At 38.0% G+C, this 24,053-nt stretch overlaps 1 protein-coding gene across 1 annotated transcript in view; it reads right to left on the reverse strand.

The window, feature by feature from the left end:
- LOC124802750 (apoptosis-resistant E3 ubiquitin protein ligase 1) overlaps window positions 1–24,053 on the reverse strand; it is a 654,148-nt gene that overhangs the window by 42,651 nt on the left and 587,444 nt on the right. Inside the window, exons 11-14 of the mRNA XM_047263734.1 lie at window positions 17,181–17,302; window positions 14,235–14,310; window positions 8,838–9,127; window positions 4,003–4,128 (exon numbers count right to left, since the gene is read on the reverse strand). Of these exons, the coding sequence (XP_047119690.1) occupies window positions 4,003–4,128; window positions 8,838–9,127; window positions 14,235–14,310; window positions 17,181–17,302 (614 nt within the window). The remainder of the gene's footprint in view (window positions 1–4,002; window positions 4,129–8,837; window positions 9,128–14,234; window positions 14,311–17,180; window positions 17,303–24,053) is intronic.

Raw genomic sequence — 24,053 nt, forward strand, 5'->3', positions numbered from 1 at the left:
AATCATAGCTAACACTTGGTTCAAGAATCATGAAAGAAGGTTGTATACATGGAAGAATCCTGGAGATACTAGAAGGTATCAGATAGATTATATAATGGTAAGACAGAGATTTAGGAACCAGGTTTTAAATTGTAAGACATTTCCAGGGGCAGATGTGGACTCTGACCACAATCTATTGGTTATGAACTGTAGATTAAAACTGAAGAAACTGCAAAAAGGTGGGAATTTAAGGAGATGGGACCGGGATAAACTGAAAGAACCAGAGGTTGTACAGAGTTTCAAGGAGAGCATAAGGGAACAATTGACAGGAATGGGGGAAAGAAGTACAGAAGAAGAAGAATGGGTAGCTCTGAGGGATGAAGTAGTGAAGGCAGCAGAGGATCAAGTAGGTAAAAAGACGAGGGCTAGTAGAACTCCTTGGGTAACAGAAGAAATATTGAACTTAGTTGATGAAAGGAGAAAATATAAAAATGCAGTAAATGAAGCAGGCAGAAAGGAATACAGACGTCTCAAAAATGAAATCGACAGGAAGTGCAAAATGGCTAAGCAGGGATGGCTAGAGGACAAATGTAAGGATGTAGAGGCTTATGTCACTAGGGGCAAGATAGATACTGCCTACAGGAAAATTAAAGAGACCTTTGGAGAAAAGAGAACCACTTGTATGAATATCAAGAGCTCAGATGGAAACCCAGTTCTAAGCAAAGAAGGAAAAGCAGAGAGGTGGAAGGAGTATACAGAGGGTCTATACAAGGGCGATGTACTTGAGGACAATATTATGGAAATGGAAAAGGATGTAGATGAAGATGAAATGGGAGATACGATACTGCGTGAAAAGTTTGACAGAGTACTGAAAGACCTGAGTCGAAACAAGGCCCCGGAAGTAGACAACATTCCATTAGAACTACTGATGGCCTTGGGAGAGCCAGTCCTGACGAAACTCTACCATCTGGTGAGCAAGATGTACGAGACAGGCGAAATACCCTCAGACTTCAAGAAGAATATAATAATTCCAATCCCAAAGAAAGCAGGTGTTTACAGATGTGAAAATTACCGAACTATCAGTTTAATAAGTCACAGCTGCAAAATACTAACGTGAATTCTTTACATACGAATGGAAAAACTGGTAGAAGCCGACCTCGGGGAAGATCAGTTTGGATTCCATAGAAATGTTGGAACACGTGAGGCAATACTGACCTTACGACGTATCTTAGAAGAGAGATTAGGGAAAGGCAAACCTACATTTCTAGCATTTGTAGACTTAGAGAAAGCTTTTGACAATGTTGACTGGAATACTCTCTTTCAAATTCTGAAGGTGGCAGGGGTAAAATACAGGGAGCGAAACGCTATTTATAATTTGTACAGAAACCAGATGGCAGTTATGAGTCGAGGGGCATGAAAGGGAAGCAGTGGTTGGGAAGGGAGTGAGACAGGGTTGTAGCCTCTCCCCGATGTTATTCAATCTGTATATTGAGCAAGCAGTGGCACAACTTGACAAAAAGGAGGGACCGGTTAGTAGGACATGTTCTGAGGCATCAAGGGATCACAAATTTAGCATTGGAGGGCAGCGTGGAGGGTAAAAATCATAGAGGGAGACCAAGAGATGAATACACTAAGCAGATTCAGAAGGATGTGGGTTGCAGTAAGTACTGGGAGATGAAGAAGTTTGCACAGGATTGGGTAGCATGGAGAGCTGCATGAAACCAGTCTCAGGACTGAAGACCACAACAACAACAAAACTAAATGGGTTTAACACTATAAAAGAAATCACTTAACTAATAGGACATATCTGGCAAACAAAGGAAATACGCGAGGACTGTAAAACTGCCCTAATTCATCCACTGCATAAAAAAGGGAATAAAACTGATGCTAATAATTGCGAGGAATTTCTCTTCTCCTGGTCACATACAAAATTTTCTAGCAATGTTTACTTTATTGAGCCAAAGTACAGTTATAACCCAAAACTGGTGAATACCAAGCAGGCTTTAGACCAAACAGATCCTGTCTGGAACAAATTCTTAATTTAAAACTAATCCTTAGGCACCAAAGGATTTATAGTAACAACATTGAATGTGCATTTGTGAATTTTAGAAAGACCAACAACTCAGTTGATTGTGAATCTCTTTTCCAAATTTTAAAGGAACAAGGGCTAGATGATAAAGCTAACACTTATTAAAGGAACGTCAACTGACACTAGTTCTAATGTTAAATTCATGGGAAAAATTTCTGAACCATTTGATATAAAGACTGGTGTTGGATGGGGAGATGGACTCTCTTCATTACTGTTTAACTGTGATTTGGAAGAGGTAATTACAGAATAGCAAGAGATAAAATTGAGCCAAAATACAGATCAATCAATCAAGTTAGGTAGAAGTAATATTAGAGTAGATTGTCTCATTTTTGCAGATGCTCTGGCAATTTTAACTAGGGATATTACCACAACTCAAAAACAAATTCTTAAAGTAGTTACAGAAAAAGTAGGACTACAAATATAATTCAGAAAAACAGATCATATGACATGCAACAAAAAAGTGCCAATGTTTTTGAACATGAAATATAGAAAAATAAAAAGGGTTTCTCAGTTTAAATACTTGGGAGAAATCATACAAGAAAAAAGTCTGTAAAAAGTTGCAAATGAAGTTCACTGTCAAGAAATGGCAACTGCGTTCAGATTAACACAAAATATTTATAATAAAAAATCACTTTCTAAATTCAGTAAACTTAGGCATCACAGCATTGTAACCAAACCTGAATGTCTTTATGGAGCAGAAACTTTCATTTTAAACAGAAAGAGGGATACTGACGAAATTCAAAAGAAAGAAAGAAAGATTATTATGAAAATATTAGGTCCCACAGTTACTGATGGAGAAACTTATAGGCTGAGAAGTAATAAGGAAACAGAAGAATACACAGACATACATGGTGACATGAGAAAACGAAGACTTAAATTTTAGGGGCACATTAAAAGAATGGCATCCACTAGGTTGACAAAGCAAACAGCAGAATTCTACAAAAAACAGAAGTAAGGCCAAAACTAAGCCAATTAAATGGATCGCTGTGGTTCAGGAGGATCTTTAAGTAGCCGGTATAACTCAGACAGATGTTACAAATAGAAAAACATTCAGACAAAAGATATCTGATTGGAAAACTGGCCAGAGGGAAAGTAGAAAACAAACTGGAAAACCGTGGTATGATGACAGAAAGAGACTTCCTTCTGAAAGGATGAAACAAATTTGGACCCAAAGGAAGACCAACCATCAAAAGCGAATCTGACTGATTGTACCTCGCATGGTCCTATTGGGCCCATACATGAAGAATAATAGTCAAGTACAGATGATGACATCTAATGCATATTCATTCTTTTATTATACGAGAAGACATGTTTTGCTTGCAGTTTTCTTGGAAAATAATTTTTATTTACTCATTCCTCCAGGAAAACATGTTGCCACTCACTCTGTAATTTATCAGAGTACCAGAACTCAGGGATGGAAATTCTGGCTAAGTTAAATTTTTGTGTTATGCATCTTCAACTTAGTGTATAGGAGCTGATAGTGTTATCTATAAAGTTACGTAAATTTCTCATACAAAATATTACATAAAAACAGCAGATTAACAGAAGGAACAGGAGCTTTTCTCAAAGTAGCTTAATCTAGAATTAATTTCCTTAGTTGTCAATGTGACTAGACTAATAGAGCCTGCTCATAAATTGTTGCTATTATACTTTACAGAAGTAGCCTGCAGTGGTTACTTCTGTCTGTTAATATATAACTTGCCTCATTCTAAATCTCTGCCTGATCTCTTTTAATAGGATTCACACAGAATGATGTGAGAGTGATTGAGTATGCATCGTCGGCAGTTGATAGAGCAGTAATAACACATTTATATACTTTAAAGCATTTGCAATAATATGTATACTAAAACACTACACATATTGTAAGACCAAATATTTCACCCTTAAGCTTATCTAAAATTAGCAATACATATGAGATATAATCAGAAAGCTACCTTTGTTAGCTGGCCTGTGCGGTCATACTCCTCTTCAACAAAATAAAGTTCCATTTCTTCAACGTCATTGTCCAGAATGTACTTCACTTTACTAAGATAGAGGTCCGGATCATCTTGTTCAAAGTACTGTAACAAAACGATTCTCAGTCTGTTTCTTGACAATTATTATAAAATGTAAGTAAATTAAACCAAGAAGTATGTCACACCAATTCGAAGAAAGGCAGCTGCCAGTTTCCTGTATCATTAAGCAGTTTTCAGAGCTGTTAACAACGATACTACTACTATCACAATCACCACCACTACTAATATTACTAGTAGTAATATTTTTAGAACATTGCATGTAACATAGATGTAAACTGTCAATATGCAGAGGAAAGCTTATAAAAGAAATATAAATCAATGAAAAAGCTGCCATTAGTACAGAAAGGAAAAGATAACATGCATGTGTGGTAGGTCTGCAGCTTATAGCCTATGTTGCATGTACCGTGAATGCCACCAAGAGTTTCTCACTAAGCCAGTTTATTGGAGTCTTGTTACAAACTTGTTTTTTTTTAGACTGCCCTTTGGTTGTTTACTTGGAACTTTTGTTATGGACTGATCTTGCTTGTAACATTCCTACACTGGATTTCGTTTGGCTTATAATAATATGTTGCTCTAGTATGATGACTGTACTGACTGTACATATCTGTATCTACTCCTCCGGAACTTTTATAATGCAGCCTTAATAAACTGTTGCTGGCGCAAAAACAAAAGTTAGTCACCTGTTTTACAATCTATTTATATGAATTTACTTATTTTTAGTATAACCACCATCAGTCACAACAGATAACTAACTCCAAGTGCTCACAGCAACCACCTTCAGATCTATCACAAACTCAGTTGAGTTATAATTATATATGTCAAACTATATATATTGTGGCTTGCCACCATACATGCAGTTTCTGTAGATTTTTTGGTACATGTCTTCTAACTCTTTATCACAATGATCCAGAGACTTGAAAGAGTTCCAAGAAATATCTGTTGCTTGTCTTTACGACTAGTCTTCCAATTCTGTCCTACATTCCTACAGTAGCTGCAATAAAATTTTCTTTAATATAAACTACACCTGAAACTGTTCCTCTGTAATAAAACTCATCTCCTGATTTTAATTTTATTTTTCTTAAATTTTTTGCCACATGTCTAGCAACTTTACTAAATCACTTTTCAAGTTATTTAATTTCTCTTCTAATTCCACTACAAAGCTTTCATTACTAAGGTTCCTAAATAGAAATAGTTGGGTCTCTAAGGTGTGCATTACTGTTTACTTTACCTTGCTTTATGTAGTAATATGCAGACACAGAAGTAGATAGGCATGTTGCATGTCCTAAAGCAATTGCCTGAGATCTTTTACTCCACTATTCCCATCCAGGCCAGAATACAGATGCCACATGAAGTTGTACACAGCAGCAAAGGTCTCCATTGACCTTATTAGCCAGTGCGGCCAGCATTTTGTGAGGCACATCAATGCTGCTGAACTTTAACAAGGTTCTGCCCACAGCAGTTTCAATTTAAAACTGAGTTTCTCATAGTTGCCAAACTTGAGAAGAGGCTGTTAGTAACATGGTAAATATGGTGGGTGGGAGGGTCCACCCTCCCCCCCCCCCCCTTCCCCTCCCCAACCAGAAAATTTAGTGTTTTAAAAGTTATATTTCAGACATTTTCTGACCCTAAATTTAAAAAAAAGGAAATATTTAACTTATTATATATTTATTTTTGTTTCATTTTAAAATTAATCAAAATTATGCTCTTCAATAACGAAAACTTCTTTGGCCTCACTGTCACTCACACTTCTAATGAATGTGACAGGGGAATGTGCAGTTTATGAACCCCTTGTTCCATTCATGTTTACTACTGACTGCTGCTTCCTCCATACATTCATTTCTGCCTCATAGAAAGCATCTTACATTTTTTTGTTGCCATTTCCCTTTCGTATTGCAGTAGCTCACTTGCTGACAACAAGTTTTTACAGAGTCAGACAACAAATCCTGTTGTTGCTGCTGCTGCGATATTGAGAAATGACATACAGGGTGTATACGCGGACAAGGAAAAAAAATCCCAGATTTTTTCCCCCTATTTCCCCCTTAAAACACATTTTCTCCCGGGTGGATATACGCTTTTTCCATGTTATGCGACATATTTTTCCTTGGAACTGTAAAACTTATCAATCCTTTGAATGGTTATGGTTTTATACACCAGCGTAGAATTTCTCAGCCCTTTGGAAAACGAAACTCAGAAAAAAAAGATAATGTAACTGCTTATGTTCGTATTACGAAAGTATAAATAGAGTTCCATCAAACACCGCATGTTACTTTCCGAAGCATTGAAATCGAGATTGCGATGTGCTTTTGTAAGCCAGTCATACCTCACGTCACGTGATCTCACCAGCCGATACAGTGGATATTCAGAGCTTAGGACACGTGATGTAGTCAGTCAATAGCATTATCACTGTTAAGTAGTGCGTACACACAAATAGGAAAAGTTAATGGTGTAAATTAATATACATAGTGTTGCTTCAAGAAAAGCAGAACTTGCACACGTAATATTGGCCCCGGCGACTATTAAGTTGCAAGAGAAGCAAAACTTTCACGTAGAATGTTGTTTTTTTTTGCGCGTGTTACACTTTAAGATACATCACACAAATACGCCAGTAAAATTTTTAATACCGACATAAATGTCTGATCTTCTGGGCCCGAAATTTTTTCTAAATGGTCATCCTCAAATAGTTGATTTTTAAATGAGAGTCAAATGCTCTGTTGTTTAAGAAATTCATCGCACATTCTCACACTAAGTTCATCTTGCGTAAAAGGAAATTTACTTTGAAAGTAATGCTTTTCAATCAATCATTCACAATATTTTCCCACGACCTGTTAGAAAGAGGTTCGTTTCAACAGTTGCCAGTGAGCGCCGGATAACAGACGACAGACATCACCACGCTTGCACAGCTATGATGACGCAGGAAGCCCATATGTTCATACATGTAAAACATTAAAAGATCTTGCATAATGTCATAAAAGAAACAAGACAGAGGAATTTCGTGAACCACACAAAAATGCATAATTCGGCTTATAGTGCACATTCGTATGTCCAGATTTGGTTGTAAATTTTATTGGAGTACCAGTACTGTATTATCTCATTTTTGGTTCTTTATTATGGCATAATGCCGTATATGCTATAAGGTGAAAACATGATCTTTTGAATTGCAGCAAACAGTTGAAACTGGCCAATAGTGTGGAATTAAACACTTCGTTTCAAATAAATTGACTGCCTCAGCCGAAAAGATTAATTAAGCCATAGTTCTTTAGCAAACTGATAAAAATAACTTCATTATTCTGCAAGGCGATTAATGCTTGACTGAAATTTCCGCCCAGGGCAGACACTCCAGTTTGCTCCCAGCGAATATGGTAGCTTGCGCGCGCCAGTAAAATTTTTCCGGGTAGCATCTTGCTGCTTGCTTATACAGCTAACAGCCACACTTTTGTAGCCAGAAGCGGAAGGAGGTACATGCGTGACTCAACTGTGCATGCGCATGGGCCCACTCACAACTGCTCACACAAATCTAATGTAAACAGTTATGACGTCATGCTCATTGGAGGCAATTTGTTGTCATGAAGCATTGCATAGTCTTCCTAAAGCCTTTGACACATTTTGCTACTGGCCGACGCTTCTATGAGCACTGTGTTTTGGTGTGTACATGCTGCATTTCCTTTGCAGCTTAAGTTTTACTTTAGTTTTTTTCTCTCATTCACGTTTTATTGCTGCAGTATTATTCTGCTATAGTGGGATGCAGTAATATCCTATGATAGAGTATTATTTCTTACCTGTCAAAATAAAAAAAAAATAACTGAAAACTAAAACAAAAAAAATATCCTGGAATCTTAAAAAATTCCCAGGATTTTCCCAGATTTCTCCCGGGTGAAAAAATTCCCAGGTTTTTCCCGGATCTCCCGATTGTCCTGGGTCGTATACACCCTGGACAGATTTAATTTTTTTATATACATCACTGTTGCTGGAGCAAAGCAATGGAGAATTTTTTGCTCAGGTGTCAAGCTTCTGTTTAATATTTTTACAAATATGATTTCAAACATTCCAGATGTGCTCATCTGCCTCATACAGTGTGACAAGTTCTTGTCCACTCCATTTCATAAAGGAACACATGTAAAGACAAAATGCAACACTATAAACAAAGCACAAACAAACACTAGGATTGTGTAGCAGCATTTAGTGGTAACAGGCCAAGAACTATGTTCCTTTGATCTGTACCGACACAGCTGTGAATCACTGGCTTTGTGTTGCCAAGATGATGACAACATATTGCAAACATTAGTAGCCCACTATTAGCCACAAACAATGTTGTGAACAAATGTTGCAGAGCACGTTTTGAACTCGACATAAATGCACCTTCAGTGAGCTGTGGTGACAAAATCACCGGTAGACACGTTTACTGCATATCCGCGAAGGACACCATTACAATCTATAAAACATTTTGGTAGCATATGACTAGCAAAATGTACACACATCTTTTTCAGTTTTTTTAAAAAGATCAAATTGTAAAATGTCTATCTCCATAATTTTTTAGTATCTTCCTATAACTCTGTAATTATGGTGATAAATCCGTAACAGTTATGGACAATCTATAGTAGTCATCAGCCATGATTTCTAAACCTCAGAGCCTGTGATCAACATGATCACTTTGCATGCTGAGCAATTGCCAACAGATACCTCAAGTTAATATTATCTGTTAACTGATTCTGTGTGACTTATTACGCATAATATTTTAGAGGGTTGGAGACACTGACCTTGTAGTGAACACGAAGACCAATGAGTTGTGCCAAAAATGACCTCGTGAACCGTGCCCGTACTAACTGTCTGTAGGAACCTCCAAGTGATGATTCGTAAAGGCACTTGCCGACTATTCGACCAGCAAACTCAAAGTGCTTCAACTTGAGGTGAGGAGGCCTCTGAACATTAGGATGTACAAGTGCTTGCTGACCATCTGAAAAGCTCATGAAGAGACCATTGCGTGCATCAAACAATGCTGCACACACAAGTTCAAACCACTCTCGTCGTACACCACCCCAGTCCAGACCTGTGGACAAGAACAAACATTGCCAAATAAGGCTAACTGCACAATGATAGATGCTGTTTTGGAAGGAAACTCATTAAAAAACATACATTAATATTAACAAATTCAAGGAATCAACCGAGTAAAAATACAAGAGTGAGAAAGGTTATCCATTTCACACGTCTTTGATATGTCACCTATCACTAAATTCATATCTGTGGAGATTTCAGCATTAACACAACAAAACAGGATTAATTTCGCAACACATTTTTTACCATTCTACTTGATTACAGAATATCATAAATGATCCACAAGAATTACAAAACATACATCATCAACATTGATCATATACTGACACAGGGAAAGAATGTTGTTATGTTGTTGTAGAGATACTTTGACTTTGAGACCACTCCTGCCAAATCTTACATTTAAAACTATCAGTAAGAACTATACTTAAAACAGTCACTCACAGAAGGGTTTACTCCAAAGACAAAAAAAAGAATTTGAATTTGTTGAGCAATTAAAGAATGAAACATGAAAAGAAGTGCACTTAGAAATTAGCACAAGAAACTTCCCAATCTACGTGGTCAATATTTAAATTCAGGTTTGAAGAACTGTTTCCAAAAGTATTCACAACCACTTCGCAGAGTCCCACACTTGTAAGAATCTACCATATACAGAATATATTACTACCTGTAAAAGTCCCAAAATGACAAATATTGTCCGCAATATATACTGATGAGTGAAAAGATTATGATCATAAGCTTAAGAGCATATTAATCCACCTCTGGAACACAACACAGTAGTGATTCTATGCGGCATGGTTTCAATGAGTCCTTGGTAGGTTTCCGGAGGTATGTGACACCAGATGTCCACACACAGGTCATGAACTTCCATAAATTACCGGTCAGTGGCTTGTGGGTTTGGAGCTGGCATCCACTAGCATTCCAGATGTTTTCCACAAGGTTCATACAAATATGGTGGCCAAGACAATAATTTCAGTTCACTACGATGCTCCTCAACCCATTTGAAACATAGCAAGGTGGGGTAGAGCCACTTGCTACAACCCTACTCCTTCAATTCATATTTTTTTTTCTTTTTTCATTCTGTAAATAATGCGTTTGCTACAGTTATGTGAAATGACTTATTTTTTATTTAGGTTGATGTCCATAAATTTCAACTTATGTGATTTCTAATCAGAAAGGAATAGGTAGTTTTATTTAAAATATTATTATACAATTTACATGCCATAGAACACATGAGCTGAGATTTCTAATGAGCTAATAGCTAACTGTCTGTAAAAGGAACATGTTAGTTTCCCTGAAAACTTCAACTTCAAATGTTATTTTCAATTATAATTTACACCTCCCAGAACACACTTTTGCTATTTTGACAATTAAGCATGTTTAATTTTGAGAACTCGCTTCATAACTTAATTGCTCTAGTTTTTAAGACCTAGAAGATTAATTAGTTCATGTGAGTAAAGTACTTGTCTGTACGCATGTGACAGCATGCTTACCAATATATTCCAAAATGCTGTGCATAAAAGTGGGTTTTTCCGGTGCTCATATCTCAGGTTCTATTGGTAATAAAAAGGCAGGGTCAAGTGTTTTGGATATTACCAAAAGAAGGACCATCTTAGTGTCACTACTTCATAATACAGAATCCAATTATAAATATTACACACTTCTTCCTGCTTAGATAAATGGAGCAAATTGGCAGTTATTTTTGCATTTGATGTGGTCTACTGTGGGCATGATGGGACTTATGGAGGCACGATTTGTTCATGTGAAGTTCCTTGGAAAACCCCAAAAAAAGTGTTTTTTTACAATATTTTTGCTCTGACCAGCAGACCAAAACCCAGCCGAGGATTCCAAGATGGCTATCCAAAGCAGATAGCTGAAATTTTTATGACATATTTGTAAGACACCAATCTTCAACAAACTTGAAAATTTTCTTGGTATCATTATCCTTTTGCAGCTACAGCGGATAACCCCATGATTTAATTACACTGATGGGTATAGCCATGAATGAATGAATAGTTGAATGAATTAACAAGTGAAAGAATGATGCATTTACATAAATTCATGGATGGCTCCCAAGGAAAGTCCCAAAAAAGCATTTTTTGCCATTACCAGTGGACCAAAATCCAGTCACTGATTCCAAGATGGCTATGCAGACCAAGTGGCTGTAATTTTTACAATACGTTCCTAAGATTCTGGTCTCAAACAACACTGAAAATTTACTACATACTGATCTTTATCCGTTTCCGAGCTACAGAGGTTCAAAGTTATCCTACTTGTGCATGTAAAATACATTGTGAGGTGGAAATGTAGCTTATAAAGTGATGTAGAGCAAAGAAGTATCATGTTAAGTGTCTCCATTAGCATCAGAAGGGTTCTCGGAACTCCACATTGTAGTACTGAAGCACATACAAAAATTTTGGGCACATAAAATCCAGCCTGTGTTAAATTTGTTTTGCATCATTTCATTCCACATAAGTAAACTATCAAAATTTTGCTGTCCCATTAAGTTCTTTTCATATGAGTGACATGACCTCCTGTGGCAGGGAACAGAAGGGAACCGGTGGAAAAATGCTCCCATCAGAGCACAGAAAAGCCAAATTGCTTCTCTTTATTAGACTGACTGAAAAGTGGGGCGACAGCTGTCTCATTCCACCTTCCTCATGCGAACATATTCACACTTTTTATGCTGAGAAAGAAGGGGACAGTGGCAGTGGAAAAAGAGATGCAGAAGTAATAAATATTGGAAGCTAGTAGACAGTGGTTGTGGTGTAGAAAGAACAAAGGAGACAATGGCAGTGAGAGAGAAAGAGAGGGACACAGTGCCAATGGAACATACCAGACAGGGAGAGAACAGTGCTATGAACAGAGTGAAGGAAACAATACCCATGGGAGAGGAATAAAGAGAAGGAGAAAGTGGAAGTGGGTAAGAGCCAGTGATAATGAGAGACAGAGTCTATGACAATGACGGCAAGAAAGAGAGAAATAGTAACAGGGAAAAGACACAGCAGCAATGGGAATGAATGAATGACAGTGGGAGTAGACAGTAGTAGTAGGACATAACAAAGGCGACTGTGGCTGTGACAGAGGAGACAGAGACAGCTGCAGAGCCACAAGGAGATAATATAATGAGTTTGGCTGAATGAGTGAGTGGAAATGGGCAATTGGGAGTGGATGGGCATGAGAGACTTACAGTGATGGACTAGTGTGTGTGAGTGAGTTACAGTTGCGGCAACATGTGGAACTGAGAAGTGATGTGCATGTTAAAAAGAGCGTGAATATGTTCACATGTCAATCTTTTTGCAAAAATTTTTAAACGTGCTGAGGAAGGTAGAATGAGGCAGCTGATATCCCACTTTTCAGTCAGTCTTTTAATAAAGAGGAGCATATTCACCTTTGTGTGCTCCAATAAATTTTTCCACTGGATGAGAAATTGAGTAAATTATGAAAATTGCATACCTTTGAAATTCACACAAAGATCAGTAAATCCCATGTCATGGAGTTCATAAACAGTTCATGTAGCTTTATTAATTTTACAGCCACCTAATAAACAGCTAAAAAGAATTATTTCTTGCTGCACTAGAATGACATTTGACTAAATTTGACATTTGCATTATTATATACTAACATGTAATTAGAGATTTCACTAATTATTCTCATACACATCTATAAATTACCATCACCAGACAATAAGTAAGCAGTCTGCACATGGTAATCATTCAATCAACATATCTGGGACACAACAGGAAGCATTCAGTACATTGACATCATGTAGTAACTTGTGAGTAATATCTTCTGTAAAAGTTCTTTGAGTCTGTGGAAGTCATTCACTACAACACCATCATGTGGTCACACTGTTATACCTGTGTTGATAAATTCCAAACCTGCTTGTGAAAGCGCACTGTAAAAGTATCATCGCTGTCACAATAATTCTTAGTTGAGTGGAAGTGCTTACCAGACATTATTATATTGTATGATTTTTTTATACACGAGCTGATCATTATGTTTTCACAAGTGACAGTAAATTTGACAATTAGTCAAGTTAACTACTACTGTGTTGCATACATCATTTCAAAACTTTATATAAAATCAGATTACAGCAAGACAGTGGACATTTGACAACTAGCTAGCTACACATTGTAGCAACAATCCACACTGAATGGTGTGCTCTGAAACACTCGTGCCCACACCAGCATTGCACACTGTCATCATATCTGCCACAGATTGCATCTATTCTGGTTTATAAAGTACGCGAGCCTCTGCCCTCCATGTTATGTGATGAGGTATAAGATCTAATGCCTTGTTACCTACTCATGGTTTCACTGTCCTTCAACCTCTTTTCATAGGTGCTCAATATAGTAACACACAAACTAATGACCAGTATTGCCATTTCCAGGCTGCAACAATATGCCCTTTGTCAAAGCTGATTATGTTAGTGCATCTTCCATTTGCAGCCACCATATAAATGCTACAGTGATTCCCCAGTTATCTCTGCTCTGCTTACATACTTCCCCTACCATGTCATGTCATGTGCCCTCAACACCACTAGGCAGCATTCACTCTTGTGATGGGCAGTGGTCATAGTAGTTTGGCTTATTAATGTTTATGTTTGGAAGTATAAGGACCTATACAGAGGGTGATCCTGGGATGATGTTACAAACTTTCAGGGATGATGCAGAAGGGTTAATGTATTAGTTTGAGGTAAGGGGACATGATCCAAAAATGACAAAGTCAAAAGGCAACTGCAAACATTTTTCCTTGAAAACTTAACTGTCTTGTCTCACAGAGAGGTAAATGTATTATCAGTTATGGTGATTACTTTTGAAATAATAAACAGTTAAGTTACTTTTTCAATCTGTGTCATTATCATTTGACTGCCCCTTATATAACAGTAAGACAGAGATTAAGAAATCAGAGGGTAAACTGCAAAACATTTCCAGGAGTGGATGTAGACTCTGACTATAATTTATTAGAACTTTAGTCCAGTAATACTTTGTCAGTATTCAAACAGAATCACAAAGTAGCAATGATCATAAACAGAGAAGTAAGAATATTGATCATCATAAAGAATCACTACTGAGACTAGAAAAATAATTGCCTGGTCTCACCTTGTTCTCCTTGAAAGGTTATCTCAAAGTTTCGACACCAGTCACTCACAGAGAAGTTCTTTGTTGCTTTCATTGACTGAAACATGTATAGTTTAAAATCACTTACACACATTATAAAAAGTAAACAAAAATAATAAAAGACAACCACTGACTTATAGCCAACCAATGCATAGCACATGAAACACATAGTAACACAGAGACATTATTAGCTTGCTTTTGAATTATCACTCTTTTCCTAGTCAGTTAATACCCTCACACACAACCAAATGCACCCACTCCAGCCAGGTGTGGGTGTGTTTAGGTGTCTGTATGCTTTCATGTGCGAGAGTACATACTTTAAAAAAAAATGTAGCTCAAGAGAAAGTGACTTTTCTTTTCTGTTAGATGTTCCTGTGTGTCAAACAACTACAGGCCAGTGGCTGCTTTTCCTCATTCTGTTTATGGTTTCCATAAAGCAATTTATCTTGTTAAACAATGTAAATGTGGAAGGGGCATTAAAAGAAGGTTACGGTTTTTATGTGTATCACTTGGAAGAAATATGTTAAAAGACCTCAAGAAATGTTTCTCTGCTCCTTGTTTTCTTTTTGAATTGGTCACTTGTAACAATAATGTTGGAAAGACAGATTGCTACTTACCGTAAAGATGACACAACAAGTTGCAGATAGGCATAATTAAAAGACACCCACATAAAGCCTTTGGCCATGGCCTTCATCAGTAAGACTGACACACACACACACACACACACACACACACACACACACACACACACACAGAAACTATCATGTGGGACACAAACAGTTATCTGGAGGGGGCGGAGAAGGAGAAGGGATAGTAGTGTATGGGTGTGAAAAAATGGGTGGATGTGTTGTCAAAGGACTGCAAATAAAAAAGGTTGGAGATGAGAATGGGGAGGAGATGATGGACAGAGGGGGTGGAAACACACCACCCAACAGCTTCCACACCTTCTGTTTATCATCTCCTCCCCATTCTCATCTCCAACCCTGTTTATTTGCAGCCCTCTGACAACACACCCGCCTGTCTTTCTCTGAACCTCTCCTTTTTCTGCTCCTTTTTTCCCTACCTCTCTGCCCCACAAGTTCCTGGTGCTGGCCTGTCGGCAGTCTAGTCCCTGCAAACTCCAATGGACAGCTTTCATCTCTCTCCGCACCCGTACACTACAATCCCTGCCCGCCCCCTCTTGATTGCTGCTTGCATCCCACATGATAGTTGCATTCAGGCTCGAGATGCTGGAGTTGGCAGTCGTGTGTGCATGAGGAGTGCTTGCTTGCGTATGTGAGAATGGCGTTTGTGTTTCTTACTGACGAAGGCAGTGGCCAAAAACTTTATGCGAGTGTCTTAATTTGCCTGTCTGCAACTTGACGGTAAGTAGTAATCTGTCTTTTCCTACACTGTTGATATTGCTACCTGGAGTTTCCATTGTTTGATTCACTTGTAACTATAAATGATTACAGATTTTAAAATTTACATTATGATAATATAAGAATGAGCTATATACTACAGCACAGGTTAGCTGATAATTTGAGTGATTAAGGCTTTGCACTATGTATAAAGACAGAAAATGCAGTCTAATAAATCATAAACATGAGTCTATGTAAACTATAAAGCTATTGCTAGTACTGTGAATGTACCTCAGTTCCCATTAATGACACTGTAGCTACAAGTTGTATTTCAAATTTTTTCACTGTCATTCTTCATCCAGCTTCAAATATATGCAAGTTCAAAGATATTGATGTGGTTCCCACTGAGCAGACCTTTAGAAGGCACAAAGGTAGAAGCATACCTAAACTTCAGAATAATGCACTTGTGGTCTGGCAGTTATTCAGAGATTAAGGCCTGAGTATTAATTTTCCCCCAGAAACATGTTATATAGATAGAAACATTGTCTTTTGGGGAAACATTACACAATTACAAAACTTGCTCTGATCAAATCAATCACTCGCCACATTGTAACAAGAGATGTGAAGGAGCCAGGCATCTTAGTAATGCCCTTAGCATTTCTGCAATTGCAGAAAAAGTTAGAAAGCTCTTTGAAAATGAAATATAGTCTGGCTATAAAAAGCACATGAAACTATACCAGCTCAAATACACAAAATATAGTGTCATGCTTATCACAAAGTTATATGACAATGAACAACCAGGCATAAACACGTACTGGTAATACAAATCTCTGTCAAGCATATTCTGCTATGCAGCAAGGAACTTGCCTGTTTATTTTGTCTCCCAAATCATTCAAATACCCTTCAATCTGTGTCTGATCTTAACTTAGGTGGAATTCTACCTGTTTCAAAGTCATATCTCTACTGTTTCTTTCTCTTCTATCCCCCCGTCCCCCTTTTGCTCCTTTTCTTTCTCTAACCTTTTTTCTTTTTATTTCTCTCCCTTATATCTCTGTTTCTGTTTCAGCCTAATTTCTTTTCCCACCTTGTCAACTGTTTTAATTACTAGCTGTCCATCATCAGCAATGTATTTATTTCTGCGGAATCATACCTGTTGAAGTTCATTCTTTCAATACAGGTGTTTCATTTACTACCAACTTCAAGGAAAGGGAGAAAGAGAAAAAGAAATGGAGGGGGGGGGGGATAGGACAACACAGGAGGGACAGAAGAAAATTAAGTTCTGAAAGAGAGAAGTGTGATGTATTATTTGGTGCTATTTTGCTTTGTGATCACACAGACACAAAAAGTAGAAATTTTGTGATGTAGCATTAAGTACTTTATGAATAAGATATACACTATTATGCCCCAGAAAAAGTAGATAATAGCATTAAATCATCCTGTTATACTGAAAGAACTTTCAAACCAATTTTAGCATTTTTTGCATTAACTGTCATTTTATATTTTTGCAAGATCCATATTATCCAAAAATAACCTTCTGTTAATTAAAGATCTCAAAAAATAAGAGTGATTCATAGTCCTCTCAACTCACTGACTCCAGAAGCTTTTCACGGCAGATTTTCATGGGCAGTTTTTCGTGATAATGTTTCTGGTGGTACTTCCGAACTTCGTGGTAGAAAAAGTCCTGTTTATCTTTGAAAGTCTCTGATCCACCTAGAGCAAACAGATAAAAATGAACTTAGTCTTCCAAATAATGTGAACTAGTAGTAAAATAACATTATTTTTAATTAAAGTTTCATCAGTGGGATAGGAGTTGCCTAGATTATACAATTTTAGTAGTGTTCTCAGATTTTCTTTTTTACCTGTCAGACGTTTTATGTTCTAAAGAAAGGATCAGATATTTCTGGGGATGCACAGTGCACTCTTCCCTGAGACATAAGAGGCCAATAGCAAGAAGTGTAATGGCCTCACCCGATGTCAATACGGAAACTAAATATCTGGTACAATATTACTGTCGACCACTAGGACACCCTACCCAGAGGACACTGGTAATCAAGAGTGCCCTTCAGCAGGAAGATACTAGAATCTGGCATATAAGCTGGCCCAGAGCCAGTCTGAATTAGTTACAATGTGATCCATGTAGTGTGTAGTGAGTGTGCCACAGGTATGACTCAGGTGTGATTCTTGTAGACTCTGTTTCATATAGCCAGAACTTTGGTATGGCATAGCTTGACTTAGCTTTGGAATATGCACTTAAAGTAGCTTGTAATTTTTCTGAGGACATCATGTATGTAAGTTCTTGTTGTTTGTGAGCAAAAATGTGTGACATTGCCATGAGCTAAAGATAGCAATATTACAGGCAGCGCAAGCGTTGGCAAGTGCAACAGTTATGTCTTTTATCCCATCCATGTTTACAGCTTTTCCATCATTTAACGAACAAAGCGAAGAGTGGGATGCTTATCGCTAATGACTGCAATTACATGTTACAACTTGCCAAATTTCTGAATGGAAAGACAAAACGCCATGTTCTTGTCAGGAAATTCTAAACAGTGTCACCTAATACAGAAATTAGAATGATTAACACATCTGGCACAGCTTGAATTGCTAGGATACTTACTTTATTACAACTGAACAATTTTCAATGAAAAAATATGTTATTTCAGCCAGGTTGCTATTTTGACAGTAGAAAAAGGATCCCAATTAATCTTATGTGGACTGGGCTACCGACCTACATAGATTAAGTAGGATGTGCACTTTCAAGTGTTTGTGTGGGCAGAATTATGCAAACTCTCTACTCAGGTAGCAGAGTACTTGTGGAAAGGCTAGATGGCAGACTGAAATCCTCTGATGAGCACTCAGCAGTCAATATACAGAGATTGAAATAAGATTGCATACAAAGTATAAACACTTCAATTATCAATATTTTAATAGTAAATTATTAAAAAAAAGTATTTGTAACCAAGCACCTGAACTTATTGCCTTTGATGAAAGTTGTTGTGCTCAAATTATTCTCCATATCAAGAGCTGGCTGAAACTAAGTGGAGAGGTAAGAAATATTTAGTGAGGCATGGAATGTATATTGAAAAGACACATTAGATATCAAAGAAGGAAGAGTGTTCACTGCCATCAACAAAAAATATTGTGCCTAGCAAGGTCGAAATTGAGTCCGACTGAAGCTACTGGACACAAGAAGCAGGCCTAGGTGAACTCAATTTAATCGTCAGATGTTTTTACTGGCCTCTTGATTCTGCCATAAGAGTTGTAGAATCATTCAAGGAAAATCTATGCTCAGTAGCACAGAAATAACCAGGTCATGCATTATTAGTTGGAGGCAAGTTTAATATAAGGGGTATAGACTGGAACATCTATGGATTCACTGCAGGTGGTACAGACAGACAGTCTTGTCAAGTACTTTTGAACACATTTTCCACAAACTGCCTTGAACAACTAGTTAAGACAACCCACATGCAACAAAATATTTTAGACTTTGTAGTTACAAACAGGCCTGTTCTTATCGACAGTGTCAGTACACAGACAGGGATTAGTGATCACGATGTCATTGTAGTGAGGATGGTTACTAAAGTTAATAACTCCATCAAGAAGGCTGGAAGAGTATTTATGCTGGAGAAAGCAGATAAGCAGTTGTTGCAACCCAGTTAGGCAGTGAATGGATATCACTTAGTTAAAATATGACGGATGTAGAGGATTTACAGGCATAGTTCACACTGATTGTAAATCACACTTTGGAGACATATGTGCCAAGTAAGTGGATTAAGGTTGGAGAAGACTCTCTGTGATTCAATAATCAAAAGCAGTGGTATGAATATTAAGAGCTCAGATGGATAACCAGTCCTAAGCAAAGAAGGGAAAGCTGAAAGAAGGAGTATATAGAGGGTATACACAAGGTAGATGAACTTGCAGGCAATATTACAGAAATAGAAGAAGATGTAGATGTTGATGAGATGGGAGACATGATGCTGCAAGAAGAATTTGACAGAGCACTGAGAGACCTAAGTCAAAACAAGGCCTCCAGGAATAGACAACATTCTGTCAGACCTTGGGAGAGTCAGCTATGAGAAAGCTCTTCCACCCACAGTGCAAAGTATATGAGACAAGCAAAATACCCTCAGACTTCAAGAACAATATAATCATTCCAATTCCAAAGAAAGCCGGTGCTGACAGGTATGAATATTACCAAACTACGTGGTTTCAGTTGTCTGAGACTGCAGACATGTGTGTGCAAGTTGCATCTGTGTGTGTGTGTGTGTGTGTGTGTGTGTGTGTGTGTGTGTGTGTGAGCGCGCGCGCGCGTGCGCACGCACGCACGCATGTGCGTATGTGTCTCTGTTGCTGACAAAGGCCGTAATGGCCGAAAGCTATAATTGTGTGAATCTTTTTGTTGTGACTATCGTGAATCAGCATCTCCGCTATACGATGAGTAGCAACTTTCCACTCTAATATTGCTACCAAACTATCAGTTTTCTTGGCCTTCCAGCCACATCCAGTGGTTTTAAACCACTGGACGCAGCTGGAAGCCCAAGAAAATTTTATCAGTATATATCGCTGTGATAAAATTTTACCAGTATATATCGCTGTGCCTACCCTCATGGACCATGGACCTTGCCATTGGTGGGGAGGCTTGCATGCCTCAGCGATACAGATAGCCGTACTGTAGGTGCAACCACAATGGAGGGGTATCTGTTGAGAGGCCAGACAAACGTGTGGTTCTTGAAGAAGGGCAGCAGCCTTTTCAGTAGTTGCAGGGGCAACAGTCTGAAGATTGACTGATCTGGCCTTCTAACACTAACCAAAATGGCCTTGCTGTGCTGGTACAGCGTATGGCTGAAAGCAAGGGAAAACTACAGCCATAATTTTTCCAGTGCAGGAGTTGGTTTCATAATGAATTAAAAAAAAATAGGAATGGAGGTAAGCTACTACCAAACAGCGCAGTGAACGCATTATTGTGGCCAAGATAGATACGAAGCCCATGCCTACCACAGTAGTACAAGTTTAAATGCCAACTAGCTCCACAGATGAAGAGATTGATGAAATGTATGATGAGACAAAAGAAATTATTCAGATAGTGAAGGGAGACAAAAATTTAATAGTCATGGGTGACTGGAATTTGATAGTAGGAAAAGGAAGAGAAGGAAACATAGTAGGTGAACATGGAAGGGGGGTAAGGAATGAAAGAGGAAGCTGCCTGGTAGAATTTTGTGCAGAACATAACTTAATCATAGCTAACACTTCGTTCAAGGAACATGAAAGAAGTTTGTATACATGGAAGAGACCTGGAGGGACTGGAACGTTTCAGATAGATTATATAATAATAAGACAGAGATTTAGGAACCAGGTTTTAAACTGTAAGACATTTCCAGGGGCAGATGTGGTCTCTGACCACAATCTGTTGGTTATGAAATGTAGATTAAAAAGGAAGAAACAGCAAAAAGGTGGGAATTTAATGAGATGGGACCTGGATATAAACTGAAAGAACCAGAGGCCGTAGAGAGTTTCAGGGAGAGCATTAGGGAACGATTGGCAAGAATGGAGGAAAGAAATACAGTATAAGAAGAATGGGTAGCTTTCAGAGATGAAATAATAAAGGCAGCAGAGGATCAAGTAGGTAAAAAGATGAGGTCTAGTAGAAATCCTTAGGTAACAGAAGAAATATTGAATTTAACTGTTGAAAGGAGAAAATATAAAATTGCTGCAAATGAAGCAGGCAAAAAGGAATACAAACATCTCAAAAATGAGATTGACAGGAAGTGCAAAATGGCTAAGCAGGGATGGCTAGAGGACAAAAGGAGTAAGATAGATACTGCCAACAGGAAAGTTAGAGAGACCTTTGGAGAGAAGAGAACCACTTGTATGAATATCAAGAGCTCAGATGCAAACCCAGTTCTAAGCAAAGAAGGGAAAGCAGAAAGGTGGAAGGAGTATATAGAGGGTCTATACAAGGACGATGTACTTAAGGACAATATTATGGAAATGGAAGAGGATGTAGATGAAGATGAAATGGGAGATACGATACTGCGTGAAGAGTTTGACAGAGCACTGAAAGACCTGAGTCGAAACAAGGCCCCGGAAGTAGACAACATTCCATTAGAACTACTGATGGCCTTGGGAGAGCCAGTCCTGACAAAACTCTACCATCTGGTTAGCAAGATGTATGAGACAGGTGAAATACCCTCAGACTTTAAGAAGAATATAATAATTCCAATCCCATCGAAAGCAGGTGTTGACAGATGTGAAAAATACCGAACTATCAGTTTAATAAGCCACGGCTGCAAAATACTAACACACATTCCTTACAGACGAATGGAAATACTGGCAGAAGCCGACCTCAGGGAAGATCAGTTTGGATTCCATAGAAATGTTGGAACACATGAGGCAATACTAACCCTACAACTTATCTTAGAAGCTAGAATAAGGAAAGGCAAGCCTACATTTCTAGCATTTGTAGACTTAGGAAAAGCTTTTGACAATGTTGGCTGGAATACTCTCTTTCAAATTCTGAAGGTGGTAGGGGTAAAATACAGGGAGCGAAAGGCTATTTACAATTTGTACAGAAACCAGATGACAGTTAGAAGAGTCAAGGTGCATGAAAGGGAAGCAGTGGTTGGGAAGGAAGTGAGACAGGGTTGTAGCCTCTCCCCGATGTTATTCAATCTGTATATTGAGCAAGCAGTAAAGGAAACAAAAGAAAAATTCGTAGTAGGTATTAAAATCCATGGAGAAGAAATAAAAACTTTGAGGTTCGCCGATGACATTGTAATTCTGTCAGAGACAGCAAAGGACATGGAAGAGCAGCTGAACGGAATGGACAGTGTCTTGAAAGGAGGATATAAGATGAACATCAACAAAAGCAAAATGAGTATAATGGAATGTAGTCAAATTAAATCGGGTGATGCTGAGGGAATTAGATTAGCAAATGAGACACATAAAGTAGTAAATGAGTTTTGCTATTTGGGGAGCAAAATAACTGATGATGGTCGAAGTAGGGAGGATATAAAATGTAGACTAGCAATGGCAAGGAAAGCGCTTCTGAAGAAGAGAAATTTGTTAACATCAAGTAGTAGCCATATATGAAAGTGAAACATGGATGATACATAGTTTAGATAAGAAGAGAATAGAAGCTTTCGAAATGTGGTGCTACAGAGGAATGCTGAAGGTTAGATGGGTAGATGACATAACTAATGAGGAGGTATTGAATAGAATTGGGGAGAAGAGAAATTTGTGGAACTTGACTAGAAGAAGGGATCGGTTGGTAAGACATGTTCTGAGGCATCAAGGGATCACCAATTTAGTATTGGAGGGCAGTGTGGGGGGTAAAAATCATAGAGGGAGACCCAGAGATGAACACACTTAGCAGATTCAGAAGGATGTAGGTTGCAGTAGGTACTGGGAGATGAAGAAGCTTGCACAGGATAGAATAGCATGGAGAGCTGCATTAAACCAGTCTTTGGACTGAAGACCACAACAACAACAACATCGCTGTGAAACTATGCATTCGTATATCAGTTTAACAGGTCATGATTGTAAAATACTAACACAATTTTTTTTTTACAGAAGAACGAAAAAATTTGTAAAACCACATCGGGGAATATGAATTTGGATTTGGAGAAATGTGAGCACACATGAGACAATACTGACACTATGACTTACGTTACAGCACAGGTTAAGGAAAGGCAAACGTACATTTATAGCATTTGTAGACTTGGAGAAAGCTTTTGTCAATGTTGACCGCAATAATCTCTTTGAAATTCTGAAGGAAGCAGGGGTAAAATACAGGGAGCTAAAGGCTATTTACAACTTGTACAGAAACCAGACAGCAGTTGTAAGACTCGAGGGCCATGAAAAAGAAGCAATGATTGAGAGGAAAGTGAGATAGAGTTGTAGCCTACCCTCGATGTTATTCAATCTGTACATTGAGCATGTGGTGAAGGAAACCAAAGAAAAACTTGCAGAAGGAATTAAGAGTTCAGGGAGAAGAAATAAAAACTCTGGGGTTAGCAGATGGCATTGTAGTTCTGTCAGATACAGCAAAGAACTTGAAGAGCAGTTGAAAGGAATGGCCAGTGCCTTGAAAGGTGGATATGAGATGAACATCAACAAAAGAAAAACAAGTATAATGGAATGTCATACAGTTTTGAATATGGAATATGGCATAATTAAATCAGGTGAAGCTGAGGGAATCAGATTAAGAAATGAGGCATTAAAGTACTAGATGAGTTTTTCTGTTTGGGCAGTAAAATAAATGATGATAGGCAAAGCAGACGGGAGATAAAATGTAGACTGGAAATGTGAAGAAAAACGTTTCTGAAGAAGAGAAATTTTTTAACATGAAATATAGATTTAAGTGTTAGGAAGTCTTTTTCTGAAAGTATTTGTATGGAGTGTGGCCACGCATGGAAGGGGAACATGGACGACAAACAGTTTAGACATGAAGAGAACAGAAGTTTTT

Source organism: Schistocerca piceifrons, chromosome 6 (assembly GCF_021461385.2).
Source record: "Schistocerca piceifrons isolate TAMUIC-IGC-003096 chromosome 6, iqSchPice1.1, whole genome shotgun sequence".
Taxonomy (NCBI): Eukaryota; Metazoa; Arthropoda; class Insecta; order Orthoptera; family Acrididae; genus Schistocerca; species Schistocerca piceifrons.